The sequence below is a fragment of the Beta vulgaris genome, chromosome 8, assembly GCF_026745355.1.
Source record: "Beta vulgaris subsp. vulgaris cultivar EL10 chromosome 8, EL10.2, whole genome shotgun sequence".
NCBI lineage: Eukaryota > Viridiplantae > Streptophyta > Magnoliopsida > Caryophyllales > Amaranthaceae > Beta > Beta vulgaris.
In genome coordinates this window covers 17659057-17677840 of record NC_079209.1, presented here as the reverse complement: position 1 = coordinate 17677840, position 18784 = coordinate 17659057, and the positions used below count along the sequence as shown (strand labels likewise).

At 35.5% G+C, this 18784-nt stretch overlaps 3 protein-coding genes across 11 annotated transcripts in view; 2 read left to right on the top strand and 1 right to left on the bottom strand.

Annotated features, from left to right (window-relative positions):
- Window positions 1-479: 479 nt before the first annotated feature.
- LOC104882953 (ankyrin repeat-containing protein ITN1) lies at window positions 480-7874 on the top strand. 2 transcript variants are annotated; one of them, XM_010667386.4, is made up of 5 exons: window positions 480-975; window positions 4366-4845; window positions 5520-5669; window positions 5766-6202; window positions 6746-7874. In XM_010667386.4, exons 1-5 carry the CDS (start codon window positions 825-827, stop codon window positions 7559-7561), a joined length of 2034 nt encoding a protein of 677 aa, XP_010665688.1. In that variant the 5' UTR covers window positions 480-824; the 3' UTR covers window positions 7562-7874. The 2 variants fall into 2 exon arrangements, with proteins under 2 accessions (XP_010665688.1, XP_010665689.1); XM_010667387.4 differs by having other exon boundaries at window positions 835-975; window positions 4273-4845.
- A 5119-nt stretch (window positions 7875-12993) lies between these two features.
- LOC104882955 (ankyrin repeat-containing protein NPR4) lies at window positions 12994-16177 on the top strand. 2 transcript variants are annotated; one of them, XM_010667391.4, is made up of 5 exons: window positions 12994-13365; window positions 13628-14107; window positions 14352-14498; window positions 14589-15043; window positions 15115-16177. In XM_010667391.4, exons 1-5 carry the CDS (start codon window positions 13218-13220, stop codon window positions 15985-15987), a joined length of 2103 nt encoding a protein of 700 aa, XP_010665693.1. In that variant the 5' UTR covers window positions 12994-13217; the 3' UTR covers window positions 15988-16177. The 2 variants fall into 2 exon arrangements, with proteins under 2 accessions (XP_010665693.1, XP_010665694.1); XM_010667392.4 differs by having other exon boundaries at window positions 12997-13365; window positions 14589-15025.
- LOC104882954 (tyrosyl-DNA phosphodiesterase 1) overlaps window positions 16112-18784 on the bottom strand; it is a 26205-nt gene continuing 23532 nt past the window's right edge. For 6 of the 7 annotated variants that reach the window (XM_048634790.2, XM_048634791.2, XM_048634789.2 and 3 more), the window contains 4 exons: window positions 18302-18379; window positions 18049-18202; window positions 17815-17904; window positions 16112-16282 (listed from right to left, as the gene is read on the bottom strand). In XM_048634790.2, the coding sequence (XP_048490747.1) occupies window positions 16212-16282; window positions 17815-17904; window positions 18049-18202; window positions 18302-18379 (393 nt within the window). In that variant the 3' untranslated portion in view covers window positions 16112-16211. Of the gene's footprint in view, window positions 16283-17495; window positions 17905-18048; window positions 18203-18301; window positions 18380-18784 lie in introns of all 7 variants that reach the window. The other variant, XR_007268960.2, reaches the window with a different exon arrangement.

Below are 18784 nucleotides of genomic sequence, written 5' to 3'. Positions count from 1 at the left end.
CAAATTTATTTGGCTTTCCCCAAGCTAAAACGGCGCGTTTTGGCTAATTTTCAGCCAAAACGTGTCGTTTTGGCTGGGGGAAAGCCAAAAAAATTGATTTTCGTCAGATCAGGCAGTGGGTCCCACTCCCACTCCTGATCACCATTTCACTCACCCCATCCCATTTTTTTGCCCCAATCACTCCCATTCAACACATGATCTTTTTTTCAATCATGATTAAGACCCTTTTTTTCTCAATTATCTCATGATTCTTGTTTTTCGCTCATGGTTAATGATGCTCTAAGGAAGTAAGGAAATAGAAGTAAGAAACTCATCGTTAAGGAAGATTCAAGATTGGCAGATTGAAATTGAAAATTATCGACAAAGGACAATGATTCATCACAAAGTCCAAAGCCCCAAAATCAATTTCGACCATCCAATGGCTTGCGTAGACGTTGACTCATCTCCAAAATAAGAATAAAAATAAATTGACCTTGTAGCCTACACATTTCACTCCTACCAAGTTTCAAGCAGTAGCTTTATTTGAGAGTAGCACCCCAAAGAAGAAAAAAATTGTTGCAAAATCACCATATTCATTTTCTGTATGTATTAGTAAGAGAATTGTATTGAGCTTCCAAAATCCAAAATACTTTACAACCTTTTTATTTTTTGGCAACAAATATCAAGAGAATAGAGGAACTTTTTAGGTATCCCTACATCTCAAAAGGTTTCCGATCAAACTCTTGTTTATTCTACTGTACTTTTCCTCAAAAATAAGACCTAATCTAGTCTTCACTATAAACCAACATCTTCCTAGAAGGCTAAAAGAGTTTCGGTAAACAAGAATGTGGGAGGGGGGAATTGGAGAAATGAGGCAAGATACGGAGGACATCCTAGTCCAGGAAGGTGCACTTTCACATCAACTTGGATCTCTACCTCTACCGCTACCATCAACGGTCATTGGAGCTCCACCTCAATATATTTTACCTGAACCAGGTAAGCGCCTTTGCTTCTTTAACTTGTATGCTTTATAATTCATATTCTAGTAAAATTCACGTCATAACTTGTGTGGTATTATATCATAGCTTATATATATATAGTGTCATGACTATGTTGAAGATTCTTAAACTCAACCAAACAGGTCTCCCTCGTAATATTCCACTCAGAAAGGAGGGGTGGAGAAGATTCGAACCCGTGATCTTTTTGTCATGCTGGCTCTTGATACCATGTCAAAGGACCAACTGAACCAAAAGCTTAAGCTGATGGTTGAGGCCCCAAGAATAGATTTATACTCTATCAAAAAGCACATCAAACTTTTTTTTAAAAAAGTAAGGAGAAGGCGTCCTAATCGAACCAGAAAATTACCGAGGTTAACCCGACCCGCATTTGTAGGCAAGGTCCTTTAGGAGTAAGAGGAATGGTAAGGGGAAATCCCCACCCCCAAAGTGCTTCTAGTGAGATACAAACCAAACCACTAGACCAAGTACTATTTGGTAAAAGCATAGCAACGTAGATTGACAACTAAGTGATTAAGGATTATTTGATACTTCCTTCGTAACGAAATAGATGTTACCCTTTTCAAAAAACGGAATTCTAGGCAAAATTTCTTAGTGGGAGATTAATTGGACTAGAGGATATATAATTAAATTAATTATGAAAAATTTCACCAATATGGCCCCACATACCCACGACCACCACCACTAAAATAACCACCACTAGCATCAAACAATCACCGTCACCATCACAACGCGGACATACTCGCAGCAGCACCAAAACCCACTCCCAAATCATCGCCAAAACACCAACCACGCACCAAACCGTAAACCCACTCCTAAATCACCACCAAACACCAATCATCAAAAGGAGAAGAAGATCTGGTGAAGAAGTAGAAGAGGATCTGGCTGGAATTGGTGGAAGAGGAGATGGGTTGTTATTAGCGATTTAATTAATGATTAAGTATATATAGGTTAGTTTCATTAAGTATGTTTACATTTATATAGTAAGGGTGGTTTTGTAGTTTCATCACTTAAAACTTACCAAACTAATAAAGAAAAAAAATGTATCTATTTTGTTACTATCTAATATGAAAAGTGTAACATTTTTTTTATTACTGTCTAAAATCGAAAGTGTAACATTTATTATGGATAAAGTATCTATTTTCTACCTATTAGGATTTAAGAGTATTAATTAGACAAAGATACACCACCCTATCTGTGGAATCTAGGAGTCAACTCTCAAGTCTCACATTACCACAAGTTGGATTAGTTTGTTTACAAATTCTCTCTCCTCCCCATTCGGTAGTCGGTAAATCGCTGACCACATTTTTCAGAGGCCAAAATGAAGGAGAGAAGGAAAAAAAAGGCCGTCCATGAGCTTTGACTTATTGAAACATCGTAGATCTCATTCAACCTTTATTCATTTTTGAATTTTTTCGGGAAGTGACCAGCAAGGAAATGCTATTAAATAAATAAATAATTAAAACAAAAAACAAGGCAATTCATGCCGCCTATGGAAATTACAAAGAAAGAGCATCCAACTAGTAAAGGGAAGTCTTCTCAGGATCGTCTTGACTATTATGAGGAGCCTGTGTTGACTTAAAATTAAGCCCTTAAAATGAAAAAAAAGGTAGGAGTACGGGAAAACTACAATTGCATAATACATTATTATTATGATGAGATTTTTTGTTTATAATATGAGGAATAACAAATCTAAAAGTTAGTAAGATACAACAACTAGATCCATTATTACAGTTTTTCAATCCATTTAGTGACTATTTAACCCTTTTTGTAAGACTATCGAGTTAATTTTTAATATTGCATGCTCTAATTCGAAATTCAAAGCGAAACAAAGGAAAGAGAAGTGAAGGAAAGACTAGATTTGTGTGAGATGTCTAGGGATAGCGTTAGTTTAGAGTGAGATTGAATGGACTTGTTAGGAGAATGTATGCTTGAGTATGTCTAATTTTATGTTTAAATTAGACCGCCTGATCTACTATTTTTGTAAAAATCGATTATGTTCCATGTATTCAATAAAGAGTTTAGATAATTTAGATCTTAATTTATAAATGAGTTTGAACATCAATACAACAATAATAGTTTATTAGTATTTGAACAATCTCTTTTTTCCCCAAAGTAAAACTCAATTATCTTCAATATGATGTATGGATAGTTTTCGGAATTGTTAAACATCACCCAAAAATTACTTAATATTGCCCCGGGATCACTTTTATTTGACTATTTTACCTTTCTCTTTTTTTCACCACCCACTATCCGCGAGCACCTACCTCCTCCTGCCACTCGCCACCTCCACCACCACCCATCTCCTAATAAAATCAAAATTCTTTTGGGACCATGCATGGGGGCGAACGTCCCACCTAGACGTTCCACCCATAACCTGAAGGTCTAGCTTGGATGTTCGAGCCATGTGTGAAATGTCCAGGCGGGACGTTCGCCCCCATGGTCCCAATTTTTTTTGATTTTGTCCTGGAATCTCTCCGCAAAGAAGAGAAGAAGTTATAATCTGGCCATGGTGAGAGATGACAACTTCGAAGAAACGATCAACGATGGTGGTGAGAGAAAGGCCAGCGAATATAGTGATGGTGGGTAGCTTCGTTGAGTTGAGTTGGATTGGCAATGGTGCTAAGAGAAAGGCCGACGAACTCTGCAATTTGAGTTGAGAGAGGGGCTGCTGGTGGGGGTGGGGGCTGCTAGTTTGGGCAATGTGGGTGGTGGTGGCAGCCTGGCAAGAAGCGGATGGTGGTGGTGGCAACTTGGCAGGAGGTGGATGGTGGTGATGGTTTGGGGAAAAAAAGAAATGATTATAAATGTAATTTCTAACTTTTTGTAAAAGTGATTTTAAATAACTTTCGGACGATAAGTAGAAGTTCAATTAGTTTTCTCTTTACGATAATGAATAGTTCTTACATTAATTGATTATATAAACCACTTTAATTAATCTTATGTGTATTGATATATGTATATGAATTTAATTCTTTACACTTACCTTTTACCTTCTGACTAAATTATCTATGAAAGCACAACAAACTCGTTTATAAACAAAAGCATATTTATAAATTCGACTCAATTAATAAACGAGCCACACAAACCGAGCTTGTAATAGATAAATTTCTATTTTCGAAATGAATCAAGCTTAAACAAATTTGTGAGCTACACAAATAGATGGAGCTTAACTATAGTAAAGTACTAAACTATACTTCCTCTGTTTTTTTTTATATGTTAACATTTATTTTTCGAGTGAATGTATTAATAATCAAGTGTTACATCAAAAAAACAGAGAGGGTAAGAACGTGAACATAAACACAACCCACAGTGATATTGCAATTTGCAAATACTTGATGATGCATTTCCCTTTCAATATAATCAATAGATACAAGAAGCATGGAATTCTTGCTATATGGCGTAAGACTTTATCAGGCAGCCATGAGAGGTGATTGGTCGACTGTCAACATGATCAATGTTCAATCTCCTTCTTGGATTGACCAAAAGATCACAAAAGGCGGAGAAACAGCGCTACATATTGCAGCGGCAGCAAAACATGTTGAGTTTGTTACGAAGCTAGTTCACATTATGTCAACCAATTCTCTAGCTCTGACTAACAATGTCGGAAATACAGCACTTTGTTTCGCTGCCGTTTCTGGTGTTGTTGAGATTGCTAAAGTTATGGTGGAGAAAAACCAAGAATTGCCAAATATCAGAGGAACTCAAGGGATGACTCCACTTTACATGGCTGTATTGCTAGGCCACCGCCAAATGGTATGGTATCTACTTGATGTTACTGATGAACAGCAATTGACAGACCAAGATCGCGTTGGATTACTTACCAGTTCAATCAACACTGATATGTTTGGTAATTAAGCCAATTCCTTTACTTGCTCTTCTTCATCTCACTTGTGGCCCGTTTGGTTAGTGGTCATAAAGATGGATGTCCAAAGTATAGTGTTGTGGCGTTCAGATATAGACCATATGGTAGGCGGTAATAAGTCATAGTAATGATAATAATTTTGGAATAACTTGTAAACTTGGTAGAAAAATCTCATGTCAATGTTCATGGTAATGCTTGTTCACCCAAAACATCTATTTTGTTCATATACTTTAATCATCGGCCGTTAACACATACTCCCTCTGTTTCAAATTATAAGGCATTTAAGCTAAAAAAATTTGTTTCAAAATATAAGGCGTTTTACATTACCAATGTAAAATTAAATGCAACATTATACTATCAAGATAAGATTATAGGTTATTTTCTATTATAAATACAATATTTAATGTCAATTCTTATTACCTATGCAAATCTAACTAAAACTAACTAAATTCTTAATATGCGTAAAAGTGATTTACATGCCTTATAATTTGAAACGTGGGGAGTATATGATTAAGGAATATACTTAAATGTTGGGGATGGGATTCTTTATTATGTAATATCAACATGTGGTTTCCTTACCGAATTCATTGCCATTATTATTCAAGTTGTATAGTGTATATCTTCTCATATCGTTCATGATTGATGTTCCATTGAAACAGATGTGGCATTGTTTATTCTAAGCAAGGATTCCAAGCTAGCCTATTTACGAGATGCAAAGAAAGAGACTGCGTTGCATGCGTTGGCTCGTAAACCTCTTAAACCTGTGGCCGACCATCAACTGAGCATTTGGAAGAGCTTCTCTATGAAATGTACATTTGCTAAATGAGTAAATGATAATGTAACATTGATAGTCAAACTTGGTTAACTAAATGTCATATAAATTCATTATAGTCCATTCTTTTCAGGCGGTAGCATAAATGAAGAAAAAAGGTTGGAGCCACAACTTGCAATTCAACTCACACATTGCCTTTGGAACGAAGTCATCAAACTGAAAGAAGAGGATATATCTAACTTGATAGGCTATCCTTGGAGGTTGCTGTTTGTTGCAGCAAAATTGGGGAAGGTTGAATTCTTAACAACTTTGATCCGATCTTATCCTGATCTGATATGGAAGGTAGACGAAAACAGGCGTACTATATTCCACATTGCTATCATGCATCGTCATGAGGAAATTTTTCAACTCATATATGAGATTGGAGCAATCAAGGACTTAGTAGCTACTTTTAAAGATGATCATGGAAATAACATGCTACATTTGGCTAGCAAGTTAGCACCACCCCATCGGCTTAACTCTATTTCAGGAGCGGCTTTGCAAATGCAACGCGAAATATTATGGTTCAAGGTGAGGATAGCACTTTGCCAATCCATGTGATGTGAACCCTTCTTTTCTATTTTCAATATAAAAGCCACTGTTTGATTGACTTGGCAAATTGCCATGAGAAGATACTTCCCTATCCTAGGAAGTTGCCTAATCATATTCGGCTGACATGATTTGCACTTCCAAGGAATTGACATGAGAAGTGTAACTTATATACCAAAAGAGGAGGATTGGTCTAAGCCACTTCTCATGCTCCACGAGAATTTCGACTTCTCAAGGAAGTCTCACTTCCCCCATCTCATCCATTTGAAAAACAAGTGAATAATCCAATCCTAGGAAGTCTCACGTCCCCTTGAAGTGGTTGTAACCAAACAAGTAGTAATCACAAAGGAAGTTAATTTGCTTCTGACCGAAAATGAGAAGTTGCTTATTCTTCATGTGAAATTTAGAATTTTGAACCAAACAAATTTTAGCACTCCTTGGAAAGAGGAAGTTCCTAAGAAGTAAAACTTTGTACGCCAAACCAAAGGATTACTAATTTACAATGTATTACTTGCTTGGTTGTAGGCAGTGAGAAAGGTTGTGCGACCGGAGTATGCTGAAGCTGAAAATGAGAACCAAAAAACTCCTCATGCCTTATTCAGTGAAGAACATGAAGGATTAAGGGTCAAAGGAGAAGAATGGATGAAGAAGACTGCTGAATCATGTGCGTTAGTCGGTACCCTTATAGCTACAGTGGTATTTTCATCTGCCTTCCAACTACCTGGAGGTGTTAATGACAAAGGTAGTACTGTCTTACTAAGGGAACCATCGTTTGTAGTATTTGCCACATCGAATGCAGTATCGTTGTTCACCTCTACAGCTTCCGTACTGATGTTTCTGTCTATCCTCACCTCACGTTATGCAGAGAGTGACTTTGTCATCTCGCTTCCCACGAAGCTCGTACTGGGGCTCACCTTACTGTTTGTCTCCATAGCAACTATGATAATAGCTTTCACTGCTACGTTCTTCATAACATTCCGTGAAGGTATTATTTGGGCTCCTGTTCCTATTGCCTTGATCGCTTTTGTTCCGGTTGCCCTTTTTGTCCTCCAGCAATACCCGCTTTTGGTAGACATATATCGCTCAACCAACAAATCTCATCGGTTCCTAGTAGAGTCAAGCAAAACAAAGCTTTTCAATATCTCTACCCAGTATGATTTTTCTCCTCCTGAGCATTCTCCAGCTAAGATCCACCCAATACCCTCATTTAGCTTTTTCATCCCTCGACGCAACTCTTCACATCGTCCTACGCCTTCACAGATAGTAGCGCCTTGTGCAACAGAACAAAATACTCCTAGATTTTATCCCCTGGATGAATTGTCTTCAGAAACAGTCCCCTGAACTCTTGAAACATTGGCGGGCCATATAATGATATCAACTTGATGCACAATCAGAAAAGTTCTACTCATTTCGTTTAGTCATTCTTTATATTTATCAATTGAACTATTCTTAACCCTGAAAAATTAGTGTCATAACTCAATAAATATTGTATAATTCTGTTCTGATTAGGCAAACAGGTAATTGTGTTGCTATGCTAAAGATCTAGGATATTTGTCATTTGATTATGTATGCATCAAGTATCCATGTCACGTGATTAGAAATGTATGCTGCTAAATTCCTTTTACAGATAATCATCCTCTTCCCATTGCATGGCTGGACTGTCTTGGCTTGATACTTTACGATTGTCTATGAACTTGGGTTGGGTGTATCGGTATCTACCATTAAGGTTTACCTTGCCACCAATTGAGCCATAATAATGCTGCTTCGAAACATTTGCTCATTCATTTGGGAAAAATTCACTTACGCAAATTGGAAACAAGAAAACATGCTCATTTGGAAAATTAGAAGATGGAATTAACAATTAACTATGTTGCTCTACAACATATACAGTGAGTTTTGTACCTAAGGAATAATATTGAATTGAGAAAACAAAACACATATAGTTCAAGGCTTCAAGCGCAATCCTGATGAAGTTTTTCCATATGGATGTCCAATTAGTATTCAAGTTAAGTACAAAACTGGGTACTCAACTTTGCCTCTTGTTTCAGTTTGGATACTGAACTTTAAAAAGTTCCAGTTTGGATACTAAAAGCTAACATCTGTTAGTTTGGTATTGAGTTTGATAACTTCCTGTTATCAACACCCAAAAAAAAGGAAAAAGGTGACATGGCAAACTTTTTTCTCTCTCCTTTAATTCCTCTCCCCTCTATTCTCTCTCTTCCCCTGCTAAAACTCCGCTGCCATTTCTTTTTTTTTTTGTGATTTTTTGTTTGTTTCTAAAACACCATCTTATGTTTCTTCAATCTCTAAATTTCTGTGTGTAAATCACAATTTCTAAATTTTTGGGTTTGAAACCGAAAAATTACACTTCGGGGTTGGGCAATTTTATTTTACAACTTGTGTACTCTACAAGAGTTAGTATCAAGCAATGAATGGAGTCATATCCCATAGCAAGAAAGGATCTTTAATGAGAAAATCCCGTCAAAAGGAGATGGTCAATTGAAAAATTACAATTAAAATCAAACCATGAACAAAAGGTGAACAAAATGATCTTTAACTAATCGTCTAACTTTCTCTCTCTTCTTCAATTTCATTTTGAATGTTTCACTTTGACTCAAATCACAAGAAATCAAATTCTAAAATTCTTGTTTTTACTCTATTTGTATAATAAAATTGAGCTTTCTATCAATATCACCATCATTATCACCTTTTTCTTCTTTTTTTCGTTATTTTCTTCATACTCTTTGTTTGTTGTTGCTGATTGTTTTCATGAATTTTTTTATTCTTCTTCTTGTGACTATTGTAACATTTTGTTTGATTCTCTCTCTTTCTTCCAGAAAATTCGTCAAAATCGCATGATTCTCTCGTTTTTTTTTTCAATAATTTGATGACTAAAATTTCACTTGATTTTCACACTAATTTTCATGGTAAATTGAAGAATTTGTTTTTGTACTAGATTTATAATTCATGATGATGTCTGCTTCTCTGCCTTTGTTTACTCTACCAAAAGTGAGCAGAAGATGCTCATCCTCTGCTGTGTCTACTTCCAAGGTCGCGATTTCTTCAAAGAAATGTTCCAGTGATTTGATTTTTAGGTAATCACTTGAAAATCTCTCTTTTTTTTAGTTAACAAGTAAATTTTTTATTCTTTTTTTTCTAACTTAATTTATGTTGTTTACTTTGGAATTTAGATTTTAGATTTGCTGCTATATCGGTTACTATGTTCAATTTGATGCTTTTTTTTTATTAGGAAATTAAGTCAGCCCAAAGGCTAACCCCTACAAGGCTAGCCTGTAGGAAACACCAACACATTGGCTGGTAAGGCATGCATAGCATGCTAAGGAAATACCCCAACATAATGCTGGGAGAAAGGATCGAACCCCTGACCACAGGGGCCAAGGGGGAGCGCTCTATCCACTTGAGCTAACTCCTATCCTTGTTCAATTTGATGCTTATGTGTTTTCAAAATTCCAAGAAAGTTATTTTATAAAATTAAGCAAAGAATATGTAATTTAAGCCACGTCACCTTTTTCCTTTTTTCCGGTGCTAATAACAGTAAGATATCAAAGTTCAGTACCAACTACAAATGTTAGTTTTGGGTACCTAAACTAGAACTTTTTAAAGTTCAGTACCCAAACTTAAACAAAAGGCAAAATTCAATACCCTATTGTGTACTTAACTCATTAGCATTCACATTAAGATTTTACATAGGAAATAATAACCAAAACCCGTTGCTTTGAATTCTCATCTCCGTCTACAACAAAGTAAAAGCGTATACAAGTTCTTCGAATGTAAAACTTTCTTTTCCAATCTCCATATGGTTAAATGAGTGAAAGCAATTTGGGAAGAGAAAGAAAAAGCAAAGTTAAAAGAGACATTGCTTTTCAATCTACCAAAAAGAAAATGAAAAAAATGAGTTATTGTTTATGAAGTAATATAAGTGGACGATAAAAAGTCTAAAATCCAATCTACTCCAACCTAAACTTGTCGGATTGGTTTTAGACTCAAAAATATATGGACTAGACTCAAACTCAAATTTTTGAATCCAAATTTTTTCAGAGTGGATTTGAACTTACTTTTTTGAAGTCTAATAAGTACAATCTAGTCAAAATAAAATTTAACATACAATATATAATTTAGACTCATAAAATATTCTTTTGACATTTTCTGTTGAAAATTTGGGATTTTTACATTTACGCTCTAAATTTTTTACCTGGGCTAAAATTTGCACTCATCCTCAAAATGTCCAAAGTGAGAAGTGAAATTTGAAATGGCCAAATTTACTTTAACTATGTTACGTTTTGTATTCTACAATTTAGATTTTGTTAGACTTTTAAAATGTGTAACTAAAATTATGGAATAGATGTATAAGTCCAATTTTTCAAATTTCAATAATTCAATTATGAAAAAACATTGTAAATTTCAATAATTCAATAATTCGGACCGAAGTGGACTCAAAAAAATAGTTTGGATTGGATTTGGATCATTTTTTCTCGAGTCCAAAAAACAAGACCAAATTTGAATTTGACAAAATCGAACCCACTTACACCCCAAATATGAAGATATGTGCCTCTTTATGTTTTTAAAATAGCTTTTTACTCCAAAATAATAATACCAAATAACCCCTCAAAAAAAAAGAAAAAGAATACCAAATATCACTTAATTTATTAGTTAAGACTTTTTAACATATAAGTTTAAAGTTGGAGATTAAATCTTGCAGTGTAATTTCCAAAAAAAATAGTATATGTAAATTGCATACAATAAAACACACTAAGGAAAAACATCATGTCACATCGTTTCTTGTTTAAGAACATCTTTTAATATACTACCACTGATGATAGCCTAATAATGATGTGTTGTTTTGAAAATTGGAGAAAGAAAATTAATTAGAGCTAGACATGGGTTGAATAGGTGAAGCAGCTTAGCCAACTCAATGCACAAATAAATTATTTGTAAATGAAGAAAATAAAAAACTATCACTAATAGTGTATCTTACTAATCCATGAAATGTGTCTGGGAAGGGAAATATGGTAGTTCAATGGAATACCACTCTGAATTTTAGGATGTTGTCCGGAATTCGAATCCTCATCCCAACAATATGTTAAGGCATATACTTTTGGTTGTTTAGTCTTGTACCCAGGCTTTGAGCTGGTGTGTGCCCTAAAAGCTAATAGCTTAGTAAAGATTGATCTTCGAACCAATTATCTACTCTAATAAAAAAAAAATTAAATGTGTTTGGAAAAAATGTGAAACATAAATAAAATTAAAACGAAAATATAATTGGACGTCTTGTTTCCGATATGCTCCTCTTTCCCTTTAACTACCTACGCGTTTTTATCTAAGACAAAACTTTGGAGTCGAACCAATCCGCACAGCCTTAATAATTAATATTGACTTATATACTTCTGTAGTTTCCTAGAAGTGGTTAATTAGTTATACAAGTCAAGCCGACGTCGGAAATAGCGTTTTAACACTTAGCCACATAGTTATTATCCGCTTTGTACCATAAAGGCAATCGATTAGAAATGCCTTCTAGTCGAAGCAACTTAGTTTCTAAATCATAATACTAAGGCTATGTTCAGTTCACCTTATTTTTGCTTATTTCAGATCTAATCAGATCAGATCAGATCAGATCAGATCAGATCAGAAAAAATAAGTTCAGATCAGATCAGATCAGAAAAAATAAGTTCAGATCAGATCAGATCAGATCAGACCAGACCAGACCAGATCAGACCAGATCAGATCAGATCAGTTCAGATCATATCATGCTTATATTTAAAAACTTATTATTATTAAATATCTTTCACTACATATTAATAAAAATTATAATAATTGAATATTAATAAAGTACTCATTGAGACGAATCAAACAAGACCCCACATGACTATATTTTTTCTTATATATTGAGAAAAATCTAAAAGATTATCTCTTATTGTGAATAGTGTCAAGATTCTAAGTGACAAAGATAAAAAAAATACAAAGGGGTATTATTATTTACTAGTACATTTGTTCAAAAGAATTATTATTATTGTTGTTGTTGTACTTATTAATTATTAATATTGGTGTATTATTAATCTTTTGTTACCATTATACATGTCATTGTTATTATTATATTAAGTTATTTTGTTGTTATTAAATAATAGAAAATTAAAAGCCACGTGTTAAGAACATAAGATTGACGCAAAAATAAGAAATATAAAATATATGATATCTCAAGTTCATATAACGAAACTACTATGTTCGGATTACATTTCAAAATAAGCTAAGTGTGAGATACAAATTATAAATTTAGATTCGGTATACCTCTTCCTACCGAATTTCAAATCTCTCTAGCTATTTGAAGTTGCACGATATTTATTTATTTTTTGCTCAAGTCATAGTTGTTTGTATATCTTGTTCTATTTTATATGGAAAAAAAAGAGTTCAGTTTGCCGACTTCTCAAGTGTGAAACTTTTTTTTAAGGGAAAGTGTGAAACATTGTATAAGTGCTCTTATAAAATAATGACTTGAGTTATATAATTATTTTTAGTAATAATAATAATTATGATTATAATTATTATTGTTGTTCTTATAATAATGATAATAATAATAATTATTATTAATAATAAAAGTTGTATAAAAGTTGTAATAGAAATAAAATGATAATAATAGTAACACTATAAAGAATATCTTATAATGTATTGCATAATAATGATTTACAAAGTAATAATAATATAAATAATAATATATTTTATAAAAGATAAGATCTTGTTGAAAAATAAGTTCAGATCAGATCAGATCAGATCAGATCAGAAAAAATAAGTTCAGATCAGATCAGATCAAAAAAAATAAGTTCAGATCAGATCAGATCAGAAAAAATAAGTTCAGATCAGATCAGATCAGAGCAGATAAGTTCAGATCAGAAAATTTCAGGTGAACTGAACATAGCCTAAGTACTAAAACCATAAAGTTTTCTACAACTAGAGAGAAAAGTACGGCAAAACTAGAAGCCAATAAATGAATAATTCAGGGTTGGCAGAAGACGCACTTCCATTGCGTCCTCTTTCTCTAGCTCGACCATTACCACTCCCTCCACCTTCATCAACACCGGCGCCACCACATCCCACACCAATTCCAGTTGCTTCTCATACTAACCTCGAAACTGGTGAGTTCAACTGCTCTCTAACGAAACCATCTCACGTTATAGCAGTAGTATTACTTTCAAGTAGTTAAGCCTAGTAACATACGATGATACGAGTATTAAATATGGATAAACTTTCTCTTTTTCACACATGATCAGTTTCTTGCAGTCACTAAGGTATTGAGCTGCCAGATAAATTATTACTCTCAACACAGAAATCTCTGTGGGTATTAAAAAAATTAAGCAAAGAATATTTTGTAGATGTAATTATTTGGCTGCATTGTAGATGTATCAGGTGAGGAATTCTTGGCATATGGAGTGAGGTTGTACCGAGCAGCACTTAGAGGTGAATATTTAGCAATAGAACTTGTTGCTCGTATTTCTCCAAAATGGATTCGCTTAAAGATCACTAAAGGTGGGGAAACAGTTCTTCACATAGCAGCAGCAGCCAAGCATCTCCATCTTGTTAAGGAGCTGGTTCATATGATGGATGCAGAATCTCTTGCTTTAACCAACAAACTTGGAAACACAGCCCTCTGCTTTGCTGCTGTTTGTGGAGTAGTAGAAATTGCAAGAGTGATGGTGGAAAAAAACAAAGAGCTGCCAAACATTAGAGGTAGTCAAGGAATGACCCCACTACACATGGCCGTCTTGCTCGGGGATCGACATATGGTATGGTACCTTCTTGAAGTCACCAGTGACGAACAAATGACAGACCAAGATCGAATAGGGTTACTTACTAGCTCAATTGACACTGATATGTTCGGTAAGCCAAATTTCTATAGCAACAACAACAATAGACTATGTTTATAGGATTCTTTGTTTCACCTCAACTACTCATATAAAATACTGGATACACACTTGAACATGCAATTTTTTCATTAAAAGGACAATCTGACACCTTAACACATGCTTTTAGTCGAGTCTGAGTATAACAGGTAAAGCAGTATATTTTCAAATAACAAATACTAATTTCTTTACCTTCTCCTGTATGATGTTTCATAGCACAGATGTCGCATTGCATATTCTAAGCAAGCACCGGTACCTGGCCCTTCTTCGGGATACAAAGAAGGAGACTGCATTACATGCATTGGCTAGAAAGCCACTAAAGCCAGCCGATTGTCAACTGAGCATTTGGAAGAGGTTCTCATTGCAATGTAACTTCCAAGACACTCGCCTAGTCAACCTCGCGATAAATCACAAATGTATTAATGAGCATATTAAGTTAATGAAATATTTCTTTTCAGGGACCAATGTAAGTCACGATAAAAACATGGAGCCCCAAGTTGCACTTCAGCTACTAGAAAGCCTATGGAATGAAGTCATCAAAAGGAAGGAAGAGGAAATCTCTAAACTGATTGGCTACCCATGGCGGTTACTATTTGTGGCGGCTAAACTAGGAAAGGTTGAATTCTTAACAACGTTGATCCGATCTTATCCTGACCTTATATGGAAGGTAGATGAAAATAGGTATACTATTTTTCACATAGCCGTTACCCATCGTCAAGAGGAGATCTTTAAACTTATATATGAAATTGGAGCCATTAAAGATTTAATAGCTACTTACAAAGATGATGACGGAAATAACATGTTGCACTTGGCTGGCAAGTTGGCACCTTTACCTCGGCTTGCTTGCGTATCTGGGGCTACTTTGCAGATGCAACGGGAAATATTGTGGTTCAAGGTACTAGTTAAGTCGAAGGTATATTGATCTTCCATAAAGACTACCCGTCATTTGTCTGGTTTCCATAATAACAATTGTCTAGTTTGCAGGCAGTGAAGAAGATAGTCAGGCCTGAGTACATTGAAGCTGAAAACAATGATAGGAAAACACCTCATGCATTGTTTAGGGAAGAGCATGAAAGATTAAGGACAAAAGGGGAGGAGTGGATGAAGAAGACAGCAGAATCATGTGCTCTAGTTGCAACTCTAATAGCTACAGTCGTGTTCTCAGCAGCCTTCCAATTACCAGGAGGTATTAACGAAAAAGGATATCCAGTCCTACAAAAAAGGGCTTCTTTCGTGGTTTTTTCCATATCAAATGGGGTATCTTTGTTCACCTCAACTGCTTCAGTATTGATGTTCTTGTCAATCCTTACTTCAAGGTATGCAGAGCAAGACTTCCTTGTATCGTTGCCACTGAAGCTCATGAGCGGGCTTATCTTGCTACTCATTTCAATAGCAACCATGATAGTAGCCTTCACCGCAACATTCTTCATCACTTTCCGAGAAGGTGTGACATGGGCTCCAATTCCTATCGCCTTAATTGCCTCAATCCCTGTTACACTTTTCACCTTACAGCAGTACCCGCTTTTGATGGACATTTATCAATCAACCTACAAGTCTCATCAATATCTATTTAAATCTAGTAAATCAGAGCTTTTCGAGACTACTGCAGCAAAGACAACGAACTACCTCACTACTCCCCATGGGCCAGCCTTTTTACTCCATGAGAATGCTCCAACATCTAGATACCACTTTTCAAATGGTCAGACAGCCTCTTCTATTCCTAATAGATCTCGCTCCAGCTCTATAAATCATCCAACACCCTCACAAATAGTAGATCCCATTGCATCCGAACAGGGTACGTCTACATATGGGTCCCATGAAACCCCTACAGAAGCTGCTATCCCACCAACATTTTAGTAAGTCTTGTTCAAGTCCACAGGGGTTGTATATTTGTCAAATCGATGTAATGGAAGCTTTTTCTAATCATACTCAAGCTAGTACTTATGATTGCCAGTTTTTTCTCTCTCAATTGAGCAAACACTTTTCAATGAAATTATTGTATACATCATCAGCAAATATAGAATGTAAAGTAAATTGTTTTCCTGAATGTAAAGTATTCTTGTATACATCATCAGCAAACATTAATTGCAAATGCAAATTGTTTCCCTGAATATCTCATCCAAGTAACTGTTATTGCGCCATTCATCTGAGCCTGCCAAAACGATAGATAAATAATTCTGTCCAAAGAGTAAATCACGAGAAAATGCACACAATCTTTTCTAACCATAGACACCACATATTGCCATAACAGCAGTCTACTGAAGCATCTTCACTTGTCCACTCTCTTAGACTCCTATGCAGGCATCTCTTGGTATTTCTTCATATCGATTAGGAATCAAGTTTCAAAGATATGTGAAGCATAGATTCATTATCAAAAACAGCAGTTCTGTGAAGCATACTTCCTCCCCCAAAATTAAGAAGTTGCATGAAGCGTGCATTTTACAGTTTAGCATTGGACATGCGTCAGTGGTGGATATAGACAGAATGAGGCAGAATGAGTGCCTCATCGATATTTGAACTCCAAATCCAAGAGATGCTTGCATGGTCTCTGAAATTCTATTGAAGTGTACTCCATGCAGAGAGGAGGAGAGGGGGGGGGGGGGGGGATTTAATGGCAAATAATATGGCCAAGTTTCAATCTCTAGAGAGGCTATTGAAAGAAGAGATTCTGGTAGGAAGATTGGCCAACCCTCGATTTAGATTCACCTTCATGGGATCTTTTTGGATATATTACTTGCCAATAAATCCCCTTGCTTGTTACATTACAAACAAAATAACAATGAAGATGAGAAATATATGCTCAACACTTATTACTGCAAAACACATAAGCCTTCTTTTTCTAAAACTGAAAGTAGAGAATAAGCTTGTTACATTGGCCAACCCTCGATTTAGATTCTCTACTTTCAGTAGTACTTTGTGTTAATAAAAAGAAACTGCTTCAAAGTGTTACTGTCACATTTAAAAGTCTTCACCCGTGAAAGATATATGCTCGTGAAATACAATATAAATAGTCTTCACTAGTGAAAGATCTATGCTAGCGAAATACTAGTAGTAAGTTATGTCTTCAACATGCACCTGTTTACTGTTCTTATTTCTTTTACCTCAATATCTTTGAATGACGGTGGTACCAGACATTATTGTCATCAACCACTAAGGAAAGCAAGAATGCAATCTCACTCCTCCCTCCCCCTTTCTTCGCCTTCCCTCCCCTACTCTTTCCTTCGTCATTGTTATCCAAAGAAAGTGCAAAGTAACTAAGAGAATTAAGCTAATGGAGCAGCAATTATAGTCAGAGATTAGAGAACCCACAGGCACCCTACTATATACACATTAAACGAGTACTAAGACAGAGAGGCAATGCACACCTTCAAGAATAATTATAGTTCACTACAGCAATAAATTCAGTGTCAGAGCACGCATAAATGCAGTTTCATGCCACCTTTGGAGTATTCGGTGCCGATATAGACTTTGCTTGGATAGCAACGTAGAAGATGGAGGCGTGGAGCTTCATTATCCTTCCAAATCTCTCAAATTTTGGAAGGATGATATTCATTAAATAGGGAGGGAAATTGGATCCATTTCTCTCCCTCCCATTCCTTCCCCAACCTCTTATCCAAACAAGGGCCCCTTTCCCTAAACCCTAAACCCTTCCCCAACGTCTTATCCAAACAAAGTATTAGTCACCTTGAGCAGAATAAAGCTTGACACGTCTGGGCCAAACTTGACCATAAACATCCTTTTGCATGTACTTACGGTCCCAAGACCATGGAACATCTGCATTTAAAGAAAAAAAAAATGAGACATGCCTAAAGGGAAGTTCACGAAGATCTAGGTATCACGAGGAGCCAGTCTAGACGCTTGATAAGAAATGACCTTCTAAAAACAACACAATACCAGTTTTTAAGAAAAAGAACTGACCTTCAGAGGAGTACAACTTTGGAGGAAGTTCATATGGCACAGGAAGACAGACTATTTCAGAATCAGAATCATCATCATTATCTCTTCCTTGCCAAGTCAGAGTAACCAATTTTATCTTTCGATTTCTACAATTACTCGTTGATCCCCTTGTATCCTGCCATTGTCACTACGAGATCAGACTATACACGCCTACACTGATACAATTTCCAACAGAATTGCATAGGCTAAACAATAAAAACAGGATGGAAAATACCTCTAAAGAGCTCTTGTTACCCGTGCAAGAAAATCCACAACCATTTTTGACAACAGAAGGCAAAAACAGCACGCCAAGCTGGTCATTCAGACAGATTAAACACAAAGCATGAAATTCATTATTAATGTAAGGCCCATGATGAGTTCCGATCACATCTTAGTGAGAAGAAATCATCAAATTCTTTTCAAGAAAATCAGCATGTAGCTGTAAACTCAAAATACTATGAAAGACAATAGAAACCCATGTATATAACAAGGAGGAGCTATACACATGCTAATACAAGCTCTATAATGACATGAATGCTATTTGAAAAATGGAAAGAGAATACAAGCACAATGCAAAAATGTGAAGGCAAACTCAAAAGTGCAATGATAAACATCATTATTACTGCTTTGGCAAAGATGGCCACATCACCAGCTCAAATGGCTTCATAGCTCTTGATATTGTTTGTTTAGGAAATGGCTTTATTCATTGCTTTTTAAC

What these genes read in the sequence shown, in the direction of transcription:
- LOC104882953 (XM_010667386.4), top strand. Translation starts at nt 825, where the DNA reads ATGTGGGAGGGGGGAATTGGAGAAATGAGGCAAGATACGGAGGACATC. An exon ending in GAAGAGCTTCTCTATGAAAT is followed by an intron (nt 5,670 to 5,765) that starts GTACATTTGCTA and finishes CATTCTTTTCAG; the next exon opens with GCGGTAGCATAAATGAAGAA. An exon ending in GCGAAATATTATGGTTCAAG is followed by an intron (nt 6,203 to 6,745) that starts GTGAGGATAGCA and finishes GCTTGGTTGTAG; the next exon opens with GCAGTGAGAAAGGTTGTGCG.
- LOC104882955 (XM_010667391.4), top strand. Translation starts at nt 13,218, where the DNA reads ATGAATAATTCAGGGTTGGCAGAAGACGCACTTCCATTGCGTCCTCTT. An exon ending in TCATACTAACCTCGAAACTG is followed by an intron (nt 13,366 to 13,627) that starts GTGAGTTCAACT and finishes GCTGCATTGTAG; the next exon opens with ATGTATCAGGTGAGGAATTC. An exon ending in GAAGAGGTTCTCATTGCAAT is followed by an intron (nt 14,499 to 14,588) that starts GTAACTTCCAAG and finishes ATTTCTTTTCAG; the next exon opens with GGACCAATGTAAGTCACGAT.